Below are 23,854 nucleotides of genomic sequence, written 5' to 3'. Positions count from 1 at the left end.
GTAACGGCTGCAGAGTTTTGAGGGCTTTGTAGACTTACTTACTGTACTAGAAATAAAAGAGAAATATTATGTGAATTATAAATTCTATTCAATAGAACATGGTACACTTGGAATGTGGGTAAGAACTTGGTATAGTATGGGTCTGTGATATGAGAAATAAGAGATATAATTTAAGAGTTTGGGAGTAATATTATGAGTAATATACAACTGACCGTGATGTATTCACAATGAGAGCTAACCTCCAACTGAGCGTGCGAGTCAACACAGCGCCATCTTGTAACAGAGTATGAGTCTGATGTCACACATTCAGCACAAAGTTTGCCTTACTTTGAAGTGCTTTTTCATGAAAACTATGCTTCAGATTGTTTTTTGACAGGTAGCCTCCTCTTTTGTCTATCAATTGAGACATTAAACATATTTTTAAGTTAAATATTCTTGGTGAAATATGCGTTCTACCCAAATGCTAAAAGCGTGTTGGGAATGCACTTCAAAAACAATATAACACGGGTACAATTCCTCAATAATCAAATGCATTTATTTTAACACACATACATGGAAGACATCTTGTGAACAACAACAAGAGAACACTCAATCCAAAGAAATTTTACACACACAACACAGTTGAAAATAATCAATATTATTCAAGTCTTAGGCTTATTTCTGAGCCAGCTCCGTGGTGTAGGGGTAGCGCTCTTGTCCCTTACTTGGAGGCCCCGGGTTTGATTCCCGGCCAGGTCAGGGATTTTTACCTGGACCTGAGGGCTGGTTCGAGGTCCACTCAGCCTACGTAATTACAATTGAGGAGCTATCTGATGGTGAGATAGTGGCTCCGGTCCAGAAAGCCAAGATAACGGCCAAGAGGACTCATCGTGCTGACCACACGACACCTTGTAATCTGCAGGCCTTCGGGCTGAGCAGCGGTCGCTTGGTAGGCCAAGGCCCTTCAAGATCTGTAGTGCCATGGGGTTTGGTTTGGTTTGGTTTTAGGCTTATTTCTACATCTTCTTCCACCTAAGTTAATGGTGGTCAGTCCAACGATAACTTACACAACACAATCAAAGGTTCAGTTTTAGAGGCTTATGAACTATCCTGCCAGATCTTGTTTCCACCAGTTCACTGGGGGTCTCTTAGGTGATGGTCACGGTTTCCTCTTGAAGTAGTTCAGCAACTTCCTCTCGAAGTCTTCTGCCAATGACTGCACTTTCACTCTGTTGGCCAATTTTCATTTCCAATGGGTATATTCTGTGCACTGGTTGCAGAATCAAGCCACTTGAGGTTTTCACTCTGACCAGTCTGGTTTCACCATCACTGCCTTTCAGGAGTTCAACAACTCTTGCCAACTCTACACGTTTTGTGTTGTCATTTCTCACCAACACTATCTTACCAACTGAAATTGGTCTATGTTGCTGTTTATTGGCTAACAACATCAACTGTCCCAAGTATTCAGAACGAAATCTCCGTCAAAGGTCTTCTTGCAGCTTTTGCCAGTAGTGAAGTCTCTTATTTAGATCAGTGGATTCAAATAAATCAAAATCTGGAACTCCTATCTTTTCAAGTTCCTGTAGAAACATACTGGGTGTTAAAGGAGTCAAATCACTGGGATTTTGAGACACATAAGTTAAGAGGACGAACATTGATGACGGCCTCACAGTCGCACAAAATTGTCTGCATCTCCTCATTTTCAACTGATGTTCGTCCTAGGACACAACGCAGTAGTCCATTATTCTGATAAGCTGCTCCCACCAACCACCCCACCAGGATGCAGTTGGAGGATTAAACTTCCATTTAATTCTTCTGGCAGTGCTGGCAGCCCAGTCCAATTTCTTACATGCATTATCAGTACCAGAAAACTCTGAATGAAGCTGTCAGTTGAGAGGGAAGATGTAAGCTCCAAATGTACTGCTCGATACACTCTACAAGTATACAAATGCACCCATGCCTTTTTATTACTGTCCTCCATCTTGAGGTATAGCAGACCTGGTAAATCGACACCAGTAACTTCAAATATCTTATCATTTCGTACTCTATCAGGAAGAGGTGCCAGATTAACTTGTTTGATTTTTGTCTCTCTTACTTTGTACTTCTGACACGATAAATAAATAAATATACATTGAAGACATTTATTCAGAACTGATTGAACAGCTAGTCTTCGATGAAGGATCCAAAATTTTTCTCTAAGGAGTGTCATCATCATCTGTGGAGTCCGGCTCAATGGCTAAATGGTTAGCGTGCTGGCCTTTGGCCACAGGAGTCCCGGGTTCGATTCCCGGCAGGGTCGGGAATTTTAACCATCATTGGTTAATTTTGGTGGCACGGGGGCTGGGTGTATGTGTTGTCTTCATCATCATTTCATCCTCATCATGACGTGCAGGTCGCCTACGGGAGTCAAATCGAAAGACCTGCATCTGGCGAGCCAAACTTGTCCTCGGACACTCCCGGCACTAAAAGGGGATCACTGTGGACCTGTGTGACATTATTCCTTACGTAAATCCATTATCAGGTGAAATACAACAGGATGCTCAGAACTAGGCAGAACAGCTGGTTGACAAAAATTGTTTAGATCCTTCCTATGCGAGACTATTGTCATTAGGCGTAGACTTTCATTACCGTCAATGAATGGGAGCAAATTCAACAACTTTGGGTCATTCACTCCAGAGAAAGCCTGTTTCTGATACATATTTATAACTTTAAGCTCAGCCACAACTAACTAATTCTTCTGTTGTCAAGTTACTATGGAATCCGTCGTGTTCTTTCATTCAACAATTCTTCACAAAGTGATATCACCAACTAATTAAATGTATGCTTTGCCTAAAAGTAGAAGTGGGCAAAACAACAATCAGATTCAACTATAGCCGATAGCATGGAGGAAACAACACTTTTCTTCTTGCCGCGGGTAATCTCTTCTTCATCAAACTGTACATCTACCTTGGGCCATATACTTGGTTGTTCTCATAGCCAGTTAGGTCCGCCCACCATCTTGATTCTAACAACTTCTTAGCAGTAGCACCACGGGGTGGCAGGTCTGCAGGATTCATGGTGCCTGGAACGTGCCTCCATTCCTGTCCTTCAGTCAGTTCCCTGTTTCCTTTAACTCAGTTAACTCAGTCTCTAAAGCCAAGAATAATGGCCAAGAGGATTTGTTGTGCTGACCACATGACACCTCGTAATCTGCAGGCCTTCGGGCTGAGCAGCGGTCGCTTGGTAGGCCAAGGCCCTTCAAGGGCTGTAGTGTCATCTGGTTTGGTTTGTTTGGATATGAACACATCCCATTGATCTTCTCTTTGAATTCATGCTAAGACAGTAGTTGTGTCACTCCAAAATATTGTCTTAACACCAGGGATGTCAAAATCATGATCAATGTTAGAGTACATCCTAGAAGCTATTGTTGCAGTTAACAAGTCCAAGCTCGGGATTATCATTTTCATGTTAGGCTTACTAATTGGTGAGACTTTTGCTTTAGCGAAGACGTGCTGGACATGAACCGGATCCTGATGTTCAACATGTAGGTAAGCCACAGCTGCATACGATAGTTGACTTGCATCGCAGAAGATATGAAGTGTCCAGTTTTCTTGTGCATCTAACCCTGGTAACCATCTGGGAATTTTGATTTCTTCTAAGTGTGGCAAATCCCTCATCCAGGTCAAGAATCTCTGCTGTAAGAGAAGTATGGGAAGTAAGGTTACACTACAAGCTACTTCAATGAGGTCAAAAATCTGATGTACTGCTGAGAGAATAACCTTCTTGGTGATTTTCTCCAGGTGAAGGGAATTTACTTTTCTACATTTATGTATATAGTATCTTCTGACTTATCCCTCAGCAACCTTAAGACATTGGTAGGTTTTGCTGATGGCAAAGAAGGGTTTGTAAACTCCCACCCTCGAAGCTCAAATTTTTTCTCACTCATGATGAAAGTTGTTTTGTTAATTAACTGCTGCAACTGGTTTGTATCATCTGCACTGGTTAAGCAATTGTCAACATAAAAACTCTCAGCTAACAGTTCTACCAAATCTACCAAGATGATGTACCTTCTTTACACTGGTCTAGTTCAGTCTGCAGGTGGTACTTGAGTATTGCTGCAAGAAGATATGGGTTACATGTCACTCCAAACACTGCACGACAGTATTGATAGATCTTAAAGGTACCCTGATGGTCGATCCACAGGAATATCAAAACTGGCCGGTCCCCTTTAGAGATGCTGATCTCTAGGAAAGCACGCCGGATGTTGGCCATTACTCCAATTTTCTTCAACTGGAAATGAGCCAATACTGAAGGAAGTAGTTCTATGAGATTTGGTCCCTTTTCAACACAACTGTTAACACTGGGATTCTTATTTTCACATGCCAATGCATCAAACAGGACAAACAGGCGTGGTACTATTCTGCTTCATGATGTGACGATGCGGCAAATAAATACAGGGAGAATCTATTGTTTCTTCAGGTACCTCTTCTATTACATCTTTCTGTATCCACTCATCCAGTACAGACTGATATAATACATCACAGTAGCCTTCAGATTTTAATCTTTTAACTGTGGAATGGACTTTCTTTTCAGTCATATTGTAGTTGTTAGGTTGTGGAGGGTGATTTTCTATCCAGGTTAGGAAGTACTCAAATCTACCATCCTCATGATCTTTACTGTATCCAAGAAATGTTGATGAGCAGCCTCTTGAAGCTCTAATTTACTCTTCTTCTCAGCACAGTCCATTATGCCAAGGGCATCCGAGTCTACAAATCTGATACACGGACTTCTCTTGTTAGCATAGCTGTCACCACCATGGCCATACTTTCCTCATTACTATGTCCTGAATGTACTTTGCCCATTATTATCCATCCCAGATGAGTTTCCATGGCCACTAGTCCAGTACGTAGTTTCTTCTGGCCTCCTGTAAACAATTTGCCTGCAGCATCAGCTCTAATTAATATTTCTATTGGTCTCTAGGATTTGATGTCACTCAAAACAATGTCCTGACTACTTAATTCCCCAATCCAAGGACCTTGATGTACTGAAGGTATGGTACTGCAAATTCTTGTTTGGTCTAATGCTTCAAAGTGCCAGTTGTAGCTACCATCCAGACTAGAGAGATAAATAGTGTCCTCACAATGATGGTATACTCCAGTGGTTGTACCTCCAAACAGTGAGTGTTGGATATTTTCCTGTCTGCCAGTTTGATATCCCATCTCCAAGCCTGTACTCTTTAAAATGTAGGAACGTTGCGATGCTAAATAAATCAGTGCTCTTACAGTCTGCTCAACTCCTTGTCCCCAAACTTTGGCAACTAGTGTTTGCATTAACACCCCACAGTGGTTCAACAAACTAGCTAAAGCCTCATCTCTCTGGACTTGCGCAGTAGAAGCCATTTTGTCTCCTGTTGAGTTTGGTGTCTCTATGGCTGAGTCTACCTAGGTTTGTGGCTGCTTATCACACACAACCACAAAATGTCCTTGACCACAAATGATGCACGTAAGTCTATTTCTATATTTCTTTGCTGGATGTCTGACCTTGAGATAAGAAAAACAGCATTTTTAGTCTCACGTGCAAGACGATGTTCTTTCAAAGTCATCTTCTGGGCCTTAATACAGTCTTGAGACTTGTGATGAGATGAGCAAAATACACATCCTGTTGTTTCTCTAGTAGAGACCTGCCGCTGTAGGAATGTTCTCATTCAGATTAGTGGTGTAATTCAAGCTCTTTTCCTTCTTCTTTAGGCCTCCCTTGACAGCTACCAAAGGCAAAACACCAAAACCTGACATAGCCAAGGCAATCTTCTGTTCCTGTTCTACTTCACATCCAAGAAATTGCATCAAGCTGTTTAAACGATTCTTGGAATTCAAACTCTGGTCACTGACACCAGCACCCCATGGTTCAGTAGCTGAACAACTTGAGACTGGCCAATGAGTGGGATTGAAGAAATTCTCTCCCAAGTTCTTAGAATATATTCGGGCAAACATGACTGTACTAGCAGTAAAAGCATGAAATTACACTTGTCCATTGTGACACCTAAGGTTCCTAGGGCTACCATGTGGGTCTGAAGCTTATCATAGAGGGATGATAAACACACCTTATTAGGGTTCACAGCATTCTGTAAGATTAAAGTTAACAACTCCCTGATGTACACTTCTACAAGCAAATCATCCTTCCCATAGCATGCTTTGAGACTTGATATTACTTTACATTAATTTTCTCTGGTAGCAGGAAAGCTCTTAACAAAATCTCTTCCTCTGGAACCAGAAATGGTGGCCTGTATGAGGTACTGGAATTTACCACTAGGGTCTAAAAGAGAGTCCTCGAAGCCAATATTTTAGTTCACCTCCAAACTTCTTCAATTCCAAAAAAAGGCAGTTTGAATGAATGCTTAACTTGGAGTGACGAGTTAGAATTATCTGATACTGCAGTTGTTTCTGAGTTCCAATCTTCATTTAATAATTTCATAATGGCAGTCTTGACCTTATAAAATTTAAACTTGTCAGCCGTACTGACTTCTTTGTCTAACTCGTCATCCCTAACCTCCACATTCTCAATCATGTTAGTGAAGATAAGAGTATCCATACCTGTTAATGCATGATATTTTGTGTTTAATGGATCAAAATGTGCACTAATACTTTCTGTATCTTTCTCTGGCATCTGTAGCAATGCGTCAAGCTCATTGTAGATCTAGGTTATTGATCGCGATAATACTGGTCTTGATTTCTTTGTCACTGCTATATTGCACTTCCATGCTTGAGATACTGCTTATCAAACTGTTTCTATGATTATGTAACTGTCTGATTTCCTGTCTCGGTCACCAAATGTTGGGAATGCACTTCAAAAACTATAAAATACCGGTACAATTCCTCAATAATCGAACCCATTTATTTTAACACACACACATTGAAAACATCTTGTGAACAATAACAACAACAATGGAACACTCAATCCTAAGAAATTCTACACACACAAGTGTCTTAAAATTTTTCTTTCTATGTACCCATTGTCGAGAAACGTAAGTCTGCGTAAAAATTTGAACTTGATGAGAAAGTAATAGCAGTCTATGCAGATAACACTGAAACTAATTTTGTTGGGAAGAACGGTTTGTACCTCAAGTTAAAAAAATGAACAGAAAATACTTTGATAGCCATATGATGTTTAGCACATGTGGTGCATAGTACTATTCAAACAGGAGTAGACTGCTTACCAATCGACTACCAGCTGATTATTAATGAAATATATCAGCACTTTCATACTCAAAGTGTAAGAGTTAAGTCATTGAAATCATTCTGTGATTTTACAGAAACAGAACAGAATATGATGGTGTTAGGTCACACCAAGATAAATGTCACTTTTCCAGTTTTGGAGAGAATTAGACTTTCTCCCAGCACTAAAATCCTACTTTTTCTCAATTGAAAAGTATCCTGTCATTCTTAAATCTTCTTTTTTGAAAATCCTTTATCACTTACCATCCTCCATTTCCATGTAAACATGATGTATTTTCAAGTACAATTAATATTTAAAAAGAGGACATAACAATAACTGAAGTTAGTAATGGAATTAATGAAATCAACAATTTGTTTTTAGTAAGATATGTTCAGGAAATGTGAAAAGTTCTTGACCACCAAAGTGGCTGAAAACTTAAAACCGGTGAAATCAGAAGGACAAAATAGTTTTGCACAATTCTACAATTATGCAAAGACTTTATGACACCACCACTGACAAGTGAGTATATCAAGGAATGATCTTTGCCTTTTCTGATACCACTTCAATCTATAGACTAAATGAGCTGGAAAAGAGAACTAAAGTGTAATGTTAAACAATAACCTGTGTGCTCATAAAGATTATTATGCCAAGTTTTTAAGTGGATGAAGACCAACTGTTTGATAATTGTTTGGGCTACAGAATTACTGGCAAAACAAAATTACTTATTTCAAATTGAAAAGTGAACAATTGGTGTGTTAGTGTCAAATGGAAGGGCACGTAAAGTTGTTTAAAACGTGAAAACATGTGTGTTGAGAATATTACAAACTGATGGGCTCTTGTTTGGCATTGAAGGAGTGGAACGTGAATTTTCCTTAATCATTTTTTTGTGACCTATTTCTGTTTCTGTTTATAGAGCAATGGAAGCTCAGCTATGTAGGCCTATTACTTTTAATCAGTGATGGTAAAAGTACAAAATAAAATTAATTGGTCTCAACTAAAGTTACCTGAAAAAACATTTACACAATTAACCCTAGAACACTAACTCTTTGTAAATTTTACGACGGTAGGTAGCAGAATGGTATAGTTTATTGCCTTCCGCACATGCGTGCCTGCCGCCATTTTGTGTAGCTGATTTTTTTGATCAGTTATTGACTGTGGCAAGTGTGATTGTTAATATCTTTGCTCATTCTTATAATAATTGGGTGGGTGTCGTCATATTGACGAACGGTCGGTGATAGTGTGAACTGATAAGTATAATGTGTCTTCATGCCTTTTTTTACGTTTATACTTATTTTATTTATTTTCTTGGTAGTTTTGGTTTCTTTGTGATGTAAATAACCCACATTCTTAATTTTAAGGGTTTATTTGAATATGTTGTGTTATAAAATTCATTTCTTATAAAACGTGTTCATTTAATATTTTGTGTGTGTCAAGTTTTCTATATTTAATAAATAATTGCATAAAATTATTTAATATCCACCTATTTTGATTCATGTTAAGTTTACGACACTATAAGAACTCTAAATAACAATCATTTTGCCAAATATAAGCTGTTACATTGAAAATATAACAATTATAAATTGGAGTAGTCAAATTTACGAAGGGTTAGTAATAATGTGTGGCGAAATAGGGTTAGTGTTCTAGGGTTAAAATTACTTCATAGAATGCAAGTCTTCAGGTAATCACTTACATTTTTTTCACATGAGATGGAATGATACCAAAGTTTGCGAGAAAAAATACATTACTTCATTTTATGCTCTTTAGCATAGACACATTAAGTGGCTATTATCACTAGGTGATACTAGTCAGACTTCAAAATGATTGCTCCCAAGCAAAATTTCAATGTCACTTTTGAGTTTTCATAATTTTCATGATAGCTAATTCAAATTATTTATTAAAATAAGGAAATGGAAATGCCTAGACTATTTCACCATCACATGTTTATTTTTGCTCCATTCTCGACCACAGAACCCCTGTAGATGGGGCTTGGTAGAATAACATTCACAGTATCACTGGCCTGTCGTACGAGGTGACTAAAATGAAGATCAATGACTCTCAACTTGGGAGTGTGGGTTTGCGATCATGGTTCCGCTGGGTGAGTCTGACATTGCTTCCCTTCACTTATGTCAGAGTCCTAGATATCATCTTTACTATCTGACCTCCCCTGGTGAACTGTTGTTCTTTCCAACCTCTACGGTATTAGGTTTTCGAGGCCTAGGGAATCTTTCATTATCTTGCCCTTCATAGCCCTTCCCTTTCTTTTGCCAATACCTTCACTTTTTGAAGTGTTGGATCTCCTCCATTTTCCTTCTGTTTAGTGTTAATAGAGGATGGTTTCCTAATTTTACTTAAAACGATAATCACCACTACCACCACAATCTTGACACTGTAGTACAAGATTATCTAAATCTCAACCAATAACCAGACAACCTGCGAATAAATGAAAGAGTGCATTTCTTTTCTGGAATTAAACACTTGATGCGACGCCTTGCGAGTGCTGGGACTCCAAAGTTGCCAAGCTCTCAATGCGATGAATATCAATTACTAGAATGTAACAGTCACTAAAATGTAACAATTACAGTTTTATTTTCAGAAGTAAAATATGAGTAAAAATTACATTTTGTGAAAGCAACAATTAAAAGTAAAAATTACTAAAAAGTAATCGTTACAAGTAATTCAATTAATTTTACTCAATTACTTCCCAACTTTCCTTGTAATTACTTGATATAACAGCAGGCTTCTATAAAAGAGTAATTCCCACACTGGTGAACTTGACTTTACATTAGGAAAATAAAAAATTTGCATGTAATAGAAAAAGGAAAGTCCTGTATTGAACAGTATATATAGCATAATCACTGCCTTTTGTTCCCAACAAGAGTTATCCTATTAATTTTCAGAGGAATGCAACACAAGTTTAATGGGCTGTGATCCAAATGCAGTCTGCAAGTTAACAAGAAGAGGCTACCGATGTTCTTGCAAGAAAGGATGGCAAGGAAATGGAAAGATTTGTAAAGGTAAGTAAAGTCTCTTTCAGTAAACAATCAAAAAGTTAATATATTTGGGAAGCTTATTATGGATAGTTTTTCTAGTTCAGTAATTGCTTTTGTCTTCAAACATTCTTAGTATTGCCACATAACTGTATTTAGTCAGATCATATGCACCAGCAAACTTAATATCCACCCCAGTTTTGAAAGGGCTGAAATTTAAAAAGAAATGTTTGCTAGTGATTGTAATGAGCAGTTGTACAGCATGTGCAAAATTTAATTTTACTGCATACAGCAAAGAGTTCCATTTGTGGACTTTGATGAATTTTTTTTGCTGCTTAATTTAGAAACATTTTCAGTTCTTAACGGATCAACTTCTACAAATTATATAAACCGAATAAACTGAACCTTGTGTGGACAATACAACATGACTATTCACTGCTTAAAGAAAAATGTGACACTGCACTGTCTTGTTTGTGTGTGTTCAAAACCTTAGTGTTTTGAAAGATCACAATAAGAAGATAAAGCTGGAATTCAAGAGGACATATTGGGGCAAATATTTGTTTATAGGAGGGGGAGTTGTGGATTGGAGTGACTTACCAGGGGAGATGTTTAATAAATTTCCAGTTTCTTTGCAATCGTTTAAGAAAGAGCTAGGAAAACAACAGATAGGGAATCTGCCACCTGGGCGACTGCCCTAGCAGACTTTAATTTTACTACCTGAAACCCACTAAGACATAAGAGTCAATGGGGTAAATATTTATTGAAAGATTTCCTTATATACAAAATTCCTTGCATTTCATTTTTTTACAATTTTCTTTATGTCACACGGACACATATAAGTCTTACGGCAAGAATGATATAGAAAATGGCTAGAAGTGGGAAGGAAGTGACCAGTATTTGTAGTGGAGTTAACAAATGGTTCAACACTAGTGTTTAAAATATCACCACTACCGGTACTTAGACTTTCCTCATTGCTACTCTTGGAAATGGTTACATTCAAGGCTGAATGTATTAAATGAAAAAGCTACTTTGTATAAGAATTCTTCCTACCAAGGAATAATTTCAAATGATTTGTTCCAGATATTAATGAGTGTGTGGTACGTGATGGAGGATGTGTACATAATTGTCATAACACTCCTGGTTCATATCGATGCTCCTGCCATTCTGGATTCAAAGCCGATCCAGATGATAACCACAACTGTTTAGACATTGACGAGTGTGTTGTGAACAAGGGAGGCTGTGAAGAGGACTGTATCAACACTATTGGGAGTTACGAGTGTAGGTGTTCCAAGGATGGATATTTCTTCGGAACAAATCAGAAGCACTGTAGAAGTGGTAAGTTAATATAAGGATAGTTTACATTTTTATAAGTTGCTTTTATGTCACACCAACACAGATAGGTCTTATGCCGATGAAGGGATAGGAAAGGACTAGGAGGGGGAAAGAAATGACCATGGCTTTAATTAAGGTACAGACTGGTGTGAAAATGGGAAATCATGAGAAATCTTCTTCAGGACTGCCGACAGAGGAGTTCGAACCCACCATCTCCGGAATGCAAGCTCATTGCTGTGCACCTCTAACCGCATGGCCAACTCGCTTGTTAAGGATAGTTAATAAGAGTTGCAAAACATTATCATGAGCAAGCTTCCCCTGTTCTATTATTGTTGAAAGCATTCCCTCTTTTCCCTCTTCTGCTTAGCACAGTTGAGGGTTTTTCTGTTAGTCTTCAGTAATCCTTTAGGTCATCTACAAGGCAACAGAGGAAGTACAATGCTAAAACAGAGGAAGTAGTCGAATGCCTCATCTGCCAGCTGCGCAGTTCCAAATTTTTCCTTCGCCGAACCTGCTTTAAAGGACCTCACAGTAACCCTGGCGAAGGGCGCTACAACATTCCACCAACTGGCCAGCTGGACCAAGGTTCTTTTGAAGACCTGTTGCTCCCCTATTACTCACCCTTTGTCCTGGTTGATAACAGGTGGAACCTCACTTCTCATATACCGGGCCAAAGTTGGCAGGATTAGTTGTGAAACAATGAATTCAGAAAAGCTGCAGTTGGCTGTAAGTGTGCTGCCACCTTCCTCTCACAGCCCACAGAATTATCCAGTAAATTATTAAAACTGAGGTATGAAAAATCATGATTCCATGAAAAGTATTTATTGTGGTACAGGAGTATGAATGAATAAATGCCATATTATAGCATGTATAAGAATTTAATTACAGGATTATTAATTTTATTACTTGATCATGAGGAAAAGCGTATCAGACTTCCAGTTACAAAGTTCTGAGTTAACATTTGGAGAAATATACAATATTCATACAATGAGAAAGAAATGAGGATTAAAATATGTTCTTCTCCTTTTCTTTTTCTTCTTTGTATTATTTTTTAAAAGATGTGTACTTGCAATCTAACGAATCTGCAAACTGTCAAAAAATTAAGAGAGCTGAAAGAAGTTGTGATTACTTATGTCAAATACATTTTTATATTTAATGATTGGTTTTATGTGTTAGCCATACAGAATGAGATGCAAATGTGAGACTTTGTCAGAGGGTAGACATTATATAAATTATGAAATCTAGACCAAAACTTCAGAACTACAGATTTCCTACTTTGTCACTTCTGCTAGTTTGCCATAGTGGGGACGATATGATTTCCTTGGTTTGTGTTCATTCACCCAGCTCTTCCACTTCCTCTTAGAGAAGGAGATACTTGCTGTTTTTCACATTTTACACATTGTATTTTGTTTATTTTTCATGTTCAACACGAATGAATAATATTAGCAGGATACAGTAGCAAAGAAGTCTTAAGATGAAATTGCAGCATTTATTGATTCACTGTTTCAAAGCATTATATTGTGCCATGTGAATCTTGTATCGCTTGTAACACAGATCAGAATTTGATGATTTAAAAACCACAAAAATCTCTTATGAGTCCATAATCAGTTAGGGACCCTGTGGTTGCCAACTCATGGTACGGTACTAAGTTGAGAGTCCCTGGGTGGGTTACACCTTTAAGCCACCTCTTACCACAGGCAGAAGATACTGTTGATGTATTTTACTCCTGCCACACAAAGGCAAAGAGTTTTTAATCATTGTAAATTTGAGACTCGGTATAGACTTTTGAATATGTCGTTGTTTTGGCAAGGGCCATCTCTCTTGTCACTCTTAAGTATAGACACCAGTGTAATTGAATATATGTAAAAGTCATTAACATATATTCTTTAATTTGTTGTTTAGTTTTGTATTCCTATCCTTAGAACGTATTTGTTATTAATAATATATACTATGGATTCTTGCAACTGAAGAAAAGAAGTATTAAAATCAATAAAAATTTGTTCACAGGAAATGCTGCATGCTCAGCTCATGGATGCCATCAGACTTGTGAACTTGCTCACAACATGAGGCTGAAATCGTGCTCTTGTTGGCCTGGTTACCATATAAATGCTACTGATGGGAAGTCCTGTATGCGTACTTGCCGCTTAGGCAATGGAGGCTGTCATCATCACTGTCTCGATACTGAAACTGGTCCCATATGTACCTGTCATCACACTTATCTCTTAGGACTGGATGTGCATTCTTGTGCAGGTATTACCCTCAGATATTACAGTAAATTTAAAAATTATTTATAAGGATGTTAAGAATGTGATCTTAAAGGAGAACACAACACAAAAATCAAGTTGCCTCAGAATCAAAGAGTGTATCGGACAGTGTTCAACTATATATTTGCTTTTGCTGTGCGCCGCTCCGCAGGCAGGTGAACTATGAAAACACGAGTAGCTGTGACGTCACTGCGCTGTAAGCGCTGAGCGAGCCATCCAGTTGATTATTGCAGTACGCGCTCAGCTGCTCTTCCGTTTACTTGAAGTGTTGTTTATTATAATAGTGCAGTGACTGTTTGTCAAAATGCCTTCCTGTAGTGTGTACGGCAGTAACAACACAACGAGTAGAAACCGAAAGTGTAGAGAGAAAGAAATACATTTCCATAGGTTTCCAAATCGAAGTAAGTCACCTTGAACATTTAGCAGTTGGGTACAATTTTGCAAGAGGAAACACTTTTCTCCCGGTAAGGGAGCTACTATGTGCTCAGTGCATTTTAAAAATACAGACTCTGATGAAACGCAACTTTTGAAAATGAAGGTGATGCCTACAGAAAAGCTGCAAGGTCTGCAATTGAAGCCAGGGTCTGTTCCTTCAATAAGATGTCTGGCATCGACAGATGGAGATACTTCTCAGGCAGGAATGCTAATTCATACGGATGCCGCTTCACAAAATACACTGTGGGAGTACTCGTCAGAAACTAAAAAGAGCAGGACGGAAAGGTATGAGGCTAAAAGACGAAGGGAGTTTGTTGACACAGTTTTAAGAAAAAATGATAACAATGATGATGTACACGACATTCAGAATGATATGAGTGAAAATAATTCAACAGACAGACATGAATGTAGTGTAGAAATACAGTGTGAGTTAGGAAGTGAAATAGCTAGAAAATACTTCGACTTTGCAACTTCCGGCACAGCCTTGAACAGTGACGTAATGGGAGAACAGTTGAATGACAGTTTCTATGAGCCAGATGAAAGTGACAGTGAAAGTTATATTAGTGATACTGATAATGAACACACTCAGGACGATGTACATATTACAGGTTCATATTTCTTTGTAGCGGGGATAAGTTTGCTCACACTCTTTGAAATTTGTTTTAAAGGGACTATGTTGTGTGTAAAATCACTTTGCAATTGTGGTAATAAAGTCCGTTGGTATTCTCAACCTATGGAAGGAAAGAAACCGGAAGCAAATGTCTAAATATCATCAGCATTATTGTTGTCAGGCATTCTGTTTGAACCTTTTCGGTCATTCTGCAAGTCCATTAACTTACATATGATATCACGAACTGTATATGATAGAATTATTAATAGAGTAACTGGTCCGATAGTGGAGGGTGCTTGGGATCAAGAAAGGACTAATGTTATTGATTGTTTGAAAAGCAGTGCCAAACCCATTTGGTTAGCCGAAGATGGCCAGTACGATTCTCCTGGCTTTCCAGCCAAATATTTAGTGTATTCACTAATGGATATAAATACAGGCCACATAGCTCATTTGGAACTTGTTCAGAGAGTGATGGTGAAAGGTGATCTTGAAAGGGCTGCGTGTGCAATCGCGATGAGGAAGACTGTACAGGAAGAAAATTGTAATATAAAACTCTTCCTTTCCGATAGACACAACGGGGTAAGGTATTTACTGAGAACGCAGTAGCCTGATATTGAACATGAATTTGATGTTTGGCACATATCAAAAAGTCTCATGAAAAAGATGAAACCTCTCGATAAAAATCATCCAGAAGTTCAAGCGTGGAAGGCCAGTATGAATAATCATTTATGGTGGGCAGCACAAACATGTAATGGAAACAGTTCTGTGTTAATCGATAAATTTACGTCAGTTTTGCACCACGTAAAAAATAAGCGAAAGTGGTTAGAAAATGGTGAATGGAAATCCTGTGACCACGATACATTAACGGAGGAAGAGAGAAAGAAAATGTAGATTAAAGGAAATTCAAGTTCATATGAAGCATTGAAGAAAATAGTTTTAGACAAATCTTTTTTAAAAGATGTGGAACATATAAAACACTACGTTCACACCGGAAGCCTAGAAAGTTATCACAACCTTCGTTTGAAATACCCTCCTAAAAGAGTTCATTTCTCGTACAGAGGCTCAGGTCAGTGATTGCTGCATTGGACTATAATTGGAACATCCATAAATTGAAAGCTGGTATCGGTAATACTATTCTAATAACCTGCAACTTATTGTTTTCTGCTAACAGATTTAATCATAATAACGATTAAAATACTTTTGAATATAAAACATTATATATTATGTCGTCATTGATAAAAAAATATTACTATTTGTAGTGTTTGATATTTTAAAATCTTGTTCTAAATTTGAATACAATGTCACAAGTTAGTCAGATATAAATACATTTACAATCTGTTGAAGTTGTTGAATATCTTAAAACTATCAGTTGGATACCCTTTAAAATCTTTTTGCTACTATTGGCACGAGCATTACCACATCTTGTACTTTATGAACACAAAATCTTGGTGCTCTCTCAAAACAGTTGAGTTTGGGTGTGACTAATAATCTTTTCATCCATAAATTGACAAAATGAAGCACACTGTTGATTATTATTTATTAATTTGTCGTATTTTAAATCTTTAACGTCCAATTGTTCAAATTCACGACTTGCTTTTAAACTTTACCGGTGTGGAGCAATTCTTCAAAACTTTATCATGAACTCTGTTAAATGGTGACAGTCCAGTTATGATGATAAGCAATTAGTAACTTACTCGAATTTTACGAAAGTAAGTTTGTTGACATCTCTGTAACAGGGAAAATAATTTTGTTAAATAATGTTAGATGGTATTAAAAGTTGAAAAGGCTAATGTTGAAGGATCAGCACTTACCCTTTCTACTTCTGCCTGTATTTACATTTGTGCACTCAACTGTTTGACGACTACTTGTGCTCCTCGTGTTGTATGTGTGTCTCCGTATCTGCGGGGCACTGGGAGGGGATGTAACAGAGGGTGGCGTTCTAGCGAATGATGTGATTCTTGGAGGGGAATGTTCAGAATTTGTGTGGAGGGGTGTTTGTATATTCGTAGATTGACTGTTATTGTTATTCAGGATAAAATTGTTTGTCAGTTTTGTATTATTGAGTTTGAATGTTTGTATTAACTTCGGAATTTGTTCTATTAATGGGTTTTTGATTTCTATTTCGTCGTTCAGGTTTTTATCTTTATTGAAGTATTTGTCTAGGTAAATATGTATGTTCTCCAGCTCATTCATTAATTTTCCTTTATCGACCTTTCTGATTATTTTTAAATCCTTTTCTATTGTGGTAAAATGGTGTCCTTTTTCTTGGATATGATTACTCATCGTGGAAAATTTGTTATGTTTAGCTGCGTTTACATGTTCCAAATATCTAGTTATAAAACTTCTGCCAGTTTGGCCAACATAAGAAAAACCACATTCTGAGCAAATTAGCTTATAGATTCCTGAACTTTGGTATTTGCTGTTGCGTGAATTTGCACTATTGTGGTTGAAAAATATATTTCTATTTGTATTTTGTGTTCTAAATGCAATATTGATTTGCCGCTTTTTGATCGGATTCGTGATTTGGTATACTGCTGGGTTGGTGAATATAAATGTTGCGAATTTTGGTTTTTCATTTTTGATCGGAATAAGGTTAGTAGCTAGTTTCGATTTCACTCTGTGAATGATTTTGTTGACGACATCTGTTTTATAACCGTTGACTGGAGCTAAGTCTTTTATAAATTGAATTTCTTTCTTTAGATTACTATCAGAAAGTGGCATTTTGAAGGCTCTGTATACCAGACTAAAAAAAGCGGCTTGTTTCTGTGATTTTGGGTGTAGGGAACCTTTTTTAATAGTTATTGGGACGTAAGATGGCTTTCTATAAATCTGAAAGTTAAATTTGTTTTCTGTTCGTGTTTAACGAATGATTATTTTCCTCCTTAGTGAATTTTACTCTTTGGTCTAGATTATTTAAAAAGTTTATAGTTATAATAGATAGCAAACTTAATGACAGTCTAAAGTATTGCCATTCTATAAAGAGCCTTGCAGTAGAATCAATCAATCAGTCAGTCAATCAATCAATCAATCAATCAATCAATCAATCAATCAATCAATCAATCAATCAATCAATCAAGCAATCAATCAATCAATCAATCAATCAATCAGTCAATCCTGATCTGCATTTAGGGCAGTCACCCAGGCTGCAGATTCCCTATCTGTTGTTTCCTAGCCTTTTCTTAAATGATTGCAAAGAAATTGGAAATTTATTGAACATCTTCCTTGGTAAGTTATTCCAATCCCTAACTCCACTTCCTATAAACAAATATTTGCCGCAATTTGTCCTCTTGAATTCCAACTTTATCTTACTCATCTTACTCAATTTTGAATACAATGTATAACTAAGAGCCTGGATAAAGCATTGCAAAGCCATCTCCATACTGGCCTCCTTAAATAATTAGAATTATGAAGGACATTAAGTGTGCTATGTGCAACAAAAGTTTGTGAAAAGGTGTACAAATATGTAAATTATGTCAGGTAAGGTTACATGTGGACTGTGAAAGTAAACTAATTGAAAAAGGTGACTGACTGGATTTGCAACTGGAAATGTGATCATGTAAACAAAGCTAGCAGTATGACAAGTGAATTCCATAGCGAGATATGTTTTTGGAACTTTAGGGGACATTTGTAATCAAATTGATATTATTGATGATTATTGTTGCCTTTAACATGCTTTCAAGCTTCAGAGACTTAAACCTAGTTCACTAGTTACTGAAGTCAAACACAATCTTCAGCACAAACACAAGATACAGTACCTAACTTTCCTTATCAAACAGCATGTGTTCAAATATTTATGTAATAACTAGTAACTTACTGTCATATGTGTGCTTCTAACATGTCTGTATTGTAGTAGGCCACTTACTTTTTAGTTTTACTTTTCAAATGCTTAATATCTGTGCCCCAGTGAATTTTGATTACACTATTATCTTACAAGTGTGGAAAATCTTCATTTTAGCATCTTGTGCTGTGAACAATGGTGGATGTCAGAAACGATGTATGAACACAAACATTGGAGTGATCTGTAGCTGCCCGAGTGGATACAATTTAAATGCAAATGGAAAATCGTGTGAAGGTATTCTTTTCTCTAACTTTATTTCTCTTCACTTTATTTTTGTCATACTTTTACATAATTTTTTATTCTTTACTTGGGTATTCATCACTTCAGCATTCCTTTTAGAGTGTAGTTTTGATTAGAATTAAATTTGACCTGTTAAGAAAGCATTTCCCTTTGGCCCTTGTCTTTTAATGTATGAGATGGTATTACTCATTGTAGGGATTTAGTTCATCTGTGGAGAGCAAAGCTTACCTTTCTCCATCTCCACTTTAGGACCTCTCTGCATCAGTGAATTTGATCATTCTTAGAAGTTAGTATGAATATAGGAAGTATTGAAGTTTCACCAAGTTGTCTCACCACTACTGGCCTCAATAATATCCCCCCAAGTCAAAGTCCTTATATGTGCATTTTACCACCAAGGAAAAGCCATCATATGTACAATGTAGTTCCAATGGATATTTTGTCCAAAACAATAATTGAGTTGAATGAATTTATTTGCCTTCAATACACACATTTGTATGAACATTTAACAATTAGAACATATTTCCCACAGTGGCATGTTCCAGGGCACACAAAGATAGTCCAAGTTCCTTGTATTCTTAATACTGATCCACAAGTCTTTTTTTTTTTTTGTCTATTAGTGTCTTGATGCTTTCACTTATTCTTCCTAAGAGAGCCACTACTTTCTAGATCTTGGATTTTCTTATTTACTTTATTTATTTCTGCAACTTCATTGTATAATTTTTCAAGGAATGTCAATATGAATGGATGTGATTTTCCAATAAGATGATTCAATCTAAAATGCTATCCTGCTACTGCATTTGTGGTTCGAGGGAGTCAAGCCACCATTCAGCCTACCAGTTCCAGACGTTTGGTAGAAATAAAGGTGTCCTATTCTTGTCTGCCTCTTATGGAATTTTTGCTAGCATGCTCGAATACAGGAGCAAGCAATTCTCTAAGCCATCTGAAGACTTCAATTACAGTTTTTGTCAGGTATAAAAGTAAGGGCAACAAGAGAAAAGAACTGTGTATTGATTTCATTAATTTCTTCAGCTATGTAAGCCTCAGCAAGTCCTATTGCCTACACTTTCCAACACAGAATATGGCTGAAATAGGAAAAACAGCAACAAAACCTTAGTCTGAAATATTACACTGATAGCATTCATAGCTACAATTTTGTAATCCACAGAAATGAACCTAGGAGAAACATTTTCTCCAAAGAGTCTTTTGACCTTATCATGTAGGATTTCAAAGACCTCTCTTCTGTTTTTCTTACCATTAAAACCATCACTAGTGAGAACCATTGTCCCCAAATGTCACTGCAGGTTGTATAAAGCTGGCACATTATTTGGGAATAGATTTGAAAGTTCCATCATATGTCCAAAATAAGCACCTGCTCAAATAATGTAAATGAATGGATGTTTCATATATGTCACCAATTTAGTTTCATGACTAAACTTAAGCCATGTAACGGCCACTCACCTAATTACGGCTGCCGTCATCACGAACTCCACTTGTCTTGCTCTACTCGCCGCTATTAACACTCATGTAAGCAGCCTTGTACATTCGCTGCGGTCTCACCTTGCGCCCGTCCTGCTGAACAGCTCACTGCATACTGACCTACCACTGGATTACGTCACCCGCTGCATCACTGTCTGATGTTTCTCAATGTCATGTGTGCTTTTTTCACGAACTTTCCGTTCCCCGATCCCTCGGTCTTGAGTCCAGCGCTGATTCCGAGTGAGGTTGGAGGGTCGTCCAAGGGGTTCCCAGTATTCTGCTGGGAAACTCCATTTATTTTCTACTGCATTGGGTGAGCAACAGAGTATTTTATTTATTATTATCATCATCATTGTTTATCTAATGGATTTTGGCAGCCAGGGCCTAAAACTTACCTTCGTTTCTATGGCTGGTTTTTAATTTCACATGAGTGTTTCTTTCCAACAAAATATGACCTCCAATTAATCAATAGACTCAAGAGTTTTTGAATAATTGAACACGAGGCCTGGACTCAACGACTTTTAATATGAACTGATTTTGTACTCTGCATCTCAAAGTGCTTAGGCGACTCTCACTGTTGTGATCCCATACTCGCTCCTTCCTTCTCTTTTGTTTATGTTTGGAAATTGTGTTCATTCATTCTGTTACGCTGAGGCTTGCAGTTTGCTATGTCCTTTTGAACTGACTTATTTAATACAACATTTTGTGAATGGTCTAGGGATTTCTTGTAAATACATTATTCAGAATGATTGTCTCATTAATATATCATGTTATGGAATGCTAAGTTGTGATTCGGGTTATCTTTAGTTTCTTTAGTTATTTATTTATTTATTTTTGATGATGGTGGTGATGATGATGATGATGATGATGGTTATTATTATTATTATTATTATTATTATTATTATTATTATTATTATTATTATTATTATTATTATTATTATTATTATTATTATTATTATTATTATTATTAAAACAGCTTTAATTTATGCCTATAAACATTGCAAAATTTTCCTTAATTTTCAGATATTGATGAATGTGCTATATCAAATGGCGGGTGTGAAAACCAGTGTGTGAATAATATAGGAAGTTACGAATGCATCTGTCCATCTGGCTACAAGCTGAATCCTTCCGATGAGAAAACCTGTGTAGATATTGATGAATGTGAACTCAATCATACCTGTGAGCATATTTGCGTGAATACACCTGGTTCCTATAGGTGTGAATGCCATCGTGGATATAAACTGTATGGAATATCTCATTGTGGAGGTGAGATTATCTTAGTTCTCATTCAGTTCCACTATTAACCAACTAAGAGCAAGTGGAGATATAATATTATACTTAAATAATAATAATAATAATAATAATAACACACCATGGCGCTATAACCCTGACGGGCCCTGGCCTACCAAGCAACCGCTGCTTAACCCAAAGGCCTGCAGATTATGAGGTGACACATGGTCAGTATGACAAATTCTCTTGGCCGTTATTCTCGGTTTTCTGGACTAGGGCTGCTATCTCGCCATCAGATAGCTCCTCAGTTATTCATACATAGGCTGAGTGAACCTGGAAGTAGCCCTCAGACCTAGGTAAAAATCCCTGACCTGGCCAGAAATCAAACCTGGGGCCTTTGGGTAAGAGGCAGGCTCATCTATACCATTAAAATTAATAATAATAATAATAATAATAATAATAATAATAATAATAATAATAATAATAATAATAATGATGATAACAATAATAATAATAATACCGAGCTCGATAGCTGCAGTCGCTTAAGTGCGGCCAGTATCCAGTATTTGGGAGATAGTAGGTTCAAACCCCACTGTCGGCAGCCCTGAAAATGATTTTCCGTGGTTTCCCATTTTCACAACAGGCAAATACTGGGGCTGTACCTTAAATAAGGCCACGGCCGCTTCCTTCCCACTCCTAGCCCTTTCCTGTCCCATCGTTGCCATAAGACCTATCTGTGTCGGTGCGACGTAAAGCAACTAGCAAAAAAAAAAAAAAAAAAAAAAATTAAGCTGGAAAAAAGAAAATACGAAGGATGTCTGCTCTAGGCAAGAACTGTTACCTCAGACCAAAAAAGATAACATAAAATTCCTTGTTTTTTGTCATTCTAATTGGTTTTTTGGTGTGTTTCATCTGCTGGCCTAGATCAGTCACTCAGCATAACTATATTTTCAATGTCAATTGGAAGTATTCTCTGTGCAAGCCTTCTTTTGCATTTATCAGTTTTATCACCATAACCAAACTGCACATAACAGGCAATCAGTTTTAATACCTCCTTTGAATGAATAAGGTTAATCCAAATTGTCTCTTTCATTTGGAGAGTGTTAGTATTACACATGGATAATCATCCTTGCAAGCTGTTAATACTTTCAATAATATTATTGAATTTACATCCTGCAAACCACTTTTATAATTCTTGGAGACATCACGGTGTTGGAATTTTGTCTCACAGCAGTTCTTTTATGTGGACTAACACAAGGCTGACGTATTTGAGAACCTTCAAATACCACTGGACTGAGCCACAGATTGAATCTATGAACGTGGACTCTGAAACCCAGTGCTTTACCATCTGTCCCAGCTATTAATACTTCTATAATATCAATTAAAGTGATATTTTGTCTATTACAACCACTTCTAATAATTTTATAAGTACCCTCCATTGAGTCAGTTCTGCATTAGTTTACTCCCTTTAATCTTCTACTTCTTCTTTCGTTTTGGCCAACTTTGGACCATGTTATTCTAATTCAGCTTCATCTGTTTCTAGGATTTAATCTTCGTCTAGTACCCTTCATCTTTTCACTCTGCAATCTCCTCCTTTCTTCTGTTCATGGTGCTTGTGAACAGGATATAACTTTTTCCTAAACCTCTTGATGGCCTTGATCCTCGACTTGTAAGCATCCCTGTAGCTGATTTCTGTTCCTTGGATTCCCATTTCTTCCAAGTCCTTCTTCACCACCTGATACCAGCGCACTGTAGTTTTCCTGCTATCTACTACCACACCTATGTTCAAAAGGATTTTCTCATAATAAGAATTCTAGCACAAAAATGATATAGATAATTTCACTTCATGAAAATAACAGTCACAATAAGTAAACAGTATATAGATATTTAACCTTTACAGTTCTATAATTCAAAATTATTTTATATGTATTTTTTAATAATAATAATAATAATAATAATAATAATAATAATAATAATAATAATAATAATAATCATCATCATCATCATCATCAAAAATAAATAAATAATTAAAGAATAAATGATTTTTCATGTTATGTACTGAAGAGAAGTAAGCACTCTGTATTATGCAAATTGATACGAAAGCTCCTCTAATCTTAGCTAAAATATTCTGTGATGATGATGATGATGATGATGATGATGATGATGGTGATGATAACGCATGGCATATGATTTTGTTGGAACTAGTTTTACCATGAAATGTAACACCCAAATATCTTCACCTGTTTAATGCCTTCATGAGCAGATCGGTTGT

The 23,854-nt window shown here is 37.0% G+C and overlaps 1 protein-coding gene across 2 annotated transcripts in view; it reads left to right on the top strand.

Annotated features, from left to right (window-relative positions):
- LOC136867253 (signal peptide, CUB and EGF-like domain-containing protein 1) overlaps positions 1 to 23,854 on the top strand; it is an 81,844-nt gene that overhangs the window by 3,716 nt on the left and 54,274 nt on the right. Inside the window, exons 2-6 of one of the 2 annotated variants that reach the window (XM_067144394.2) lie at positions 10,068 to 10,184; positions 11,238 to 11,492; positions 13,497 to 13,739; positions 18,754 to 18,870; positions 21,376 to 21,618. In XM_067144394.2, coding sequence (XP_067000495.2) covers positions 10,068 to 10,184; positions 11,238 to 11,492; positions 13,497 to 13,739; positions 18,754 to 18,870; positions 21,376 to 21,618 — 975 coding nt within the window. The remainder of the gene's footprint in view (positions 1 to 10,067; positions 10,185 to 11,237; positions 11,493 to 13,496; positions 13,740 to 18,753; positions 18,871 to 21,375; positions 21,619 to 23,854) is intronic. The other variant, XM_067144393.2, reaches the window with a different exon arrangement.

The sequence above is a fragment of the Anabrus simplex genome, chromosome 3 (genome assembly GCF_040414725.1).
Source record: "Anabrus simplex isolate iqAnaSimp1 chromosome 3, ASM4041472v1, whole genome shotgun sequence".
Taxonomy (NCBI): Eukaryota; Metazoa; Arthropoda; class Insecta; order Orthoptera; family Tettigoniidae; genus Anabrus; species Anabrus simplex.
Note: the sequence above shows the minus strand (reverse complement) of the source record. Positions and strands in the feature narration are given on the sequence as shown.